This window comes from Doryrhamphus excisus, chromosome 9 (assembly GCF_030265055.1).
Source record: "Doryrhamphus excisus isolate RoL2022-K1 chromosome 9, RoL_Dexc_1.0, whole genome shotgun sequence".
NCBI lineage: Eukaryota > Metazoa > Chordata > Actinopteri > Syngnathiformes > Syngnathidae > Doryrhamphus > Doryrhamphus excisus.
Genome location: NC_080474.1, coordinates 2,294,158 through 2,297,884, shown reverse-complemented (window position 1 = coordinate 2,297,884; position 3,727 = coordinate 2,294,158). Strand labels below are relative to the sequence as shown.

Below are 3,727 nucleotides of genomic sequence, written 5' to 3'. Positions count from 1 at the left end.
TACTTAGTTTCTGTGAATTTTGACGCTATACGTGTGCAAATTGATACACAGCCTTTGAGTACACAACAGCATCCACACCCTTAAGGTCGCCATCTTTTGAGTTAAATATCGTCATCATTTCCGATGCGTGCATAAAGTCTTGTGCACTTATGAAGACAGTGAGTGCACTTATTGAAAGGCTCCTCTTTTAGCTTCAGCAATAAACACGATGTGCACTTTAAATTTGTATTTATAAATTCTTGATGTGATGAAAACCAGATTTATTTGAATTAGTGTAAATATGTTAACCAGAAGTTGTTGTTTTTTTTTGTATTTGGGAGCAAATGTATTTGAACGGAGGATGTTTTGTGTCAAAGCATGAAAAGTCCCTTTAAGGTGGCCTTCCCTTTAAGGTGGCCTTAACTGCTGTGGTGCTTGTACAAAGGAAACGCAAGTAAAACTCTTAAGCGTGGAAGTTCTTGTCACTTTGGTCCACACGAACATGAAGCGGTGAAACACGACCTTTTATTGTGAAAATAAGGTCACATGACCGTTACAGAAATGCGGGGCTGACTCAAGCGTTGAGGAACTTGGCGTGATGCTTGATGTGGTCGTTGATGAAGGAGTAGATGAAGAAGTAGCTGTGGTCGTAGCCCTGCAGGAGGAAGCAGAGCGTGAAGGTGCTTTGGTGGAACGGAGGACTTCATTTGTAGTCGGACTGACCTTCTGCAGCCTGAAGACGACGGGGATCTTCTTCTCGGAGCAGGCGGCGATCAGGTTGTCAGGCAGCAGCTGGCCGGCCGACCCAAACTGGTCGTCACGGCCCTGATCGATGAGGATGTCCAGCTGAGGGCCCGAGTATGCCGCCGCCAGGACGGTGGCGTCGTACGCCTGAAGGAACGCCACGGGGAGGAGATGGTTGATTTCGGGAAGTTCGACAACGCTAACGAGAAGCGGACTCTTACCTCCCATGTGGCACGGTCAGGACCCAGGTACCCCGCGAAGGCTTTCTGCCCCCAGGGGCACTGCATGGGGTTGCAGATGGGGGCGAAAGCCGACACCGCCTGTACACAAAGTTCCCACGAAAATTCCCGGGTCAGACAACTCACCAGAGGACGGAAGTGTGTCGATTCGGGCACCCCCTCATGACCTACCTTGTATTTCCCAGGGTTCTTCAGGGCACAGATGAGCGCCCCGTGGCCGCCCATGGAGTGGCCGCTGATGGATATCCTGTCGGGATCGGTCGGGAAGTTGGCATTGATCAGTTTGGGGAGCTGAGAAGAGAGAAAAAGATTCCGAAAATGGAGGTGGACTTCCAAGACCTGAGAGTCTGTGTGGTACCTCCTGGGTGACGTAGGAGTACATGCGGTAGTTGTTCTTCCAGGGTTCCTGGGTGGCGTCCACGTAGAAACCGGCGCCGGTGCCGAAATCCCAGCTGTCGTCCTCGCCCTCGATGTTGCAGCCGCCTGCAGCGGGACACACGGAATACCATCCGTCATGGAAGGTAAGAAAACCTGAACCATGTCAATTTTTTTTTATAGGTCATCCCAAATTCAAAATGTCTTCCTGTCTTTTTTTTTTGCTTCCTGCCCCCCCCAAATTAAAACACAGCATCCATGTTTTGTTCATACGTGGGCTGGTGTCCGGAGCGACAATGATGATGCCGTTCTCTGCCGCCGCCAGCTGACTTCCCGCCTTGGTGATGAAGTTCTGCTCGGTGCAGGTCAAACCTGCAGGGACGCCATATTGGACAAACAGTCAAATCAACACGCCCCTTAGAATAATGGCGTCGGAAGGAAGCGCTGCCACCTGAGAGCCAGTACATGACGGGACATTTGTGTGTTTCGGCTTTGGGGGGCAGGAAGACGGCAAATTTCATCTTGCACTTGAGCTCGGCGCTGCAGTGGGAGTGGGAGTGGGGGGAAGCATCACGTCAGCATGCAAGGTCCACCCTCATATCAGAGACACTGGCATCACCTGTCATGTTCAAAGACCTTCTGGAAGCCTCCGGCACACTTGTTAGAGGACACCTGGGTGACCGCCATCTGCAGGGCATCAAACACGCCATCTTTACATTCAAGAGATGACTATACTTATAAACTATGTTATTTCTCTAACAAAACATTACAGGCTAGCTAAGACTAAATGAAATTAAATAACTTTCCAGCTGAAATATCAAAGTTATATGCATGCCGAATCACGGAGATTGGTCCACAGATCCTTGCTACTGCTAACTATCTCAAGTAAACATGAGTTATTACTTTATAACAATAAAAACATTTCTAATTACCACATTTCTGACCAGAGTGTCGCTTAGCTTGTGCTACATCGGTGAACATACCAAAGTTAGCATATCTCAACCAAAAAGGACCCGCCCAACGTCACTCGGTGGTTTATAGTCAAGCACGTCAACACTTTCTACTTCAATTCCACGGACGTACCTTCATAAAACGTAGGATTTTGGACGTTTGCGTGTTTTAAACCACAGACCGCTAATTTGGGACAGTCCACACCAGGTCCACAGTCCAAGTGCGTCCGCATGGCGTGATGACGTCACGACAGCCGCCCTTTACGTCTCTACGTCCACCGCGTATATGCACATCTTGGTCGCCAGATGGCAGCAGACCGAAGTAGAACAACCTCAACGTAACTGCACTTTAATGGGAGTTTGGCTCAGCATCCTTAATACTTATGGGAGACGTTTTCTGTACGTTACAAAGACATAATAAAAAATATATATATATATATATTTAAAAATATTTTAAAATTATATAAAAAAATATTTAAAAAATTAATTAAATTAACTAAAATTATATTAAATTATATAACAATAATAATTATATATATATATAATTATTATTTTAGTTATATATATATATATAATTATTATTTGTTATATAATTTAATATAATTTTAGTTAATTTAATTATTTTTTTAAATAATTTTTTATATAATTTTAAAATATATATATATATATATAAAGGCAGCTCATGAATGCACATAATGGAACACACCTATGGAAGGTCTGCCTTGAACCCTTATGTTCAACTGCTGATAGCTAATCTTTTTTTTTTATTTATGAAAGACGGGAGTATAATCTTTCTTGTGGTAGGTTCCATCATTATGGAAGCCTGTTTCTGCCACTGAAAAAAAAATTGCTCAATTGCCTGGTACTATCGGGGTTCTATAGACTTCTAAAAGGCTTATTTGCTGGGTGCGTTGCACATAGCAACACGGAAAAGAACGCCTCACCTAGCCTTAAATTATGCCACCGCCAATACGTATCATTACTATTCGGTAGTGGCCTGAGGCTAAGTACTTCTTTGGCATAACAATAAGAATAATAAAATGGCCTTATAGGCGTAGTAGGTTCATCCTGATACTTTTTACCTGTTTTTATGTCTTTAAGGATGGGCAACATTTTGTCTGCCCCAAAATCGATATAAGACACGCCATGCTACGTATTCTCGGACTTTATCAGTTGGAAGACGTCAATAGAATGGAATGAATTTGCATAAAGCAAGTGCTGTGGAATGCATCGGCACACGTACTTAGCGTCGGAGAGGATGAAAGTTACTCCGAATGGAGAATTAATTCGGAATGTAAACAATGCAGCTGGAAGGCAAGCAAACGGGCAGCAAGTGAAGTCGAGGCAAGAGAAGATCTGTACTTGCTGACAACGAGGTCCACCTGAGAGAAGGTAATTGAACTTTATAATATCTCACATCTACTCCAATCATCTTGTTGC

At 44.2% G+C, this 3,727-nt stretch overlaps 1 protein-coding gene across 2 annotated transcripts; it reads right to left on the bottom strand.

The window, feature by feature from the left end:
* Positions 1-482: 482 nt before the first annotated feature.
* On the bottom strand, positions 483-2,555 carry esd (esterase D/formylglutathione hydrolase). Of its 2 annotated transcripts, none has more exons than XM_058082024.1 (9): positions 2,421-2,555; positions 1,957-2,024; positions 1,789-1,877; positions 1,611-1,709; positions 1,321-1,445; positions 1,134-1,253; positions 945-1,043; positions 703-870; positions 483-634 (listed from the first exon to the last, which is right to left on the bottom strand). In XM_058082024.1, the coding sequence occupies exons 1-9, from the start codon at positions 2,424-2,426 to the stop codon at positions 554-556; spliced, it is 855 nt and encodes a 284-aa protein (XP_057938007.1). In that variant the 5' UTR covers positions 2,427-2,555; the 3' UTR covers positions 483-553. The 2 variants fall into 2 exon arrangements, with proteins under 2 accessions (XP_057938007.1, XP_057938006.1); XM_058082023.1 differs by lacking the exon at positions 2,421-2,555 and adding an exon at positions 2,321-2,382.
* Positions 2,556-3,727: the final 1,172 nt, after the last annotated feature.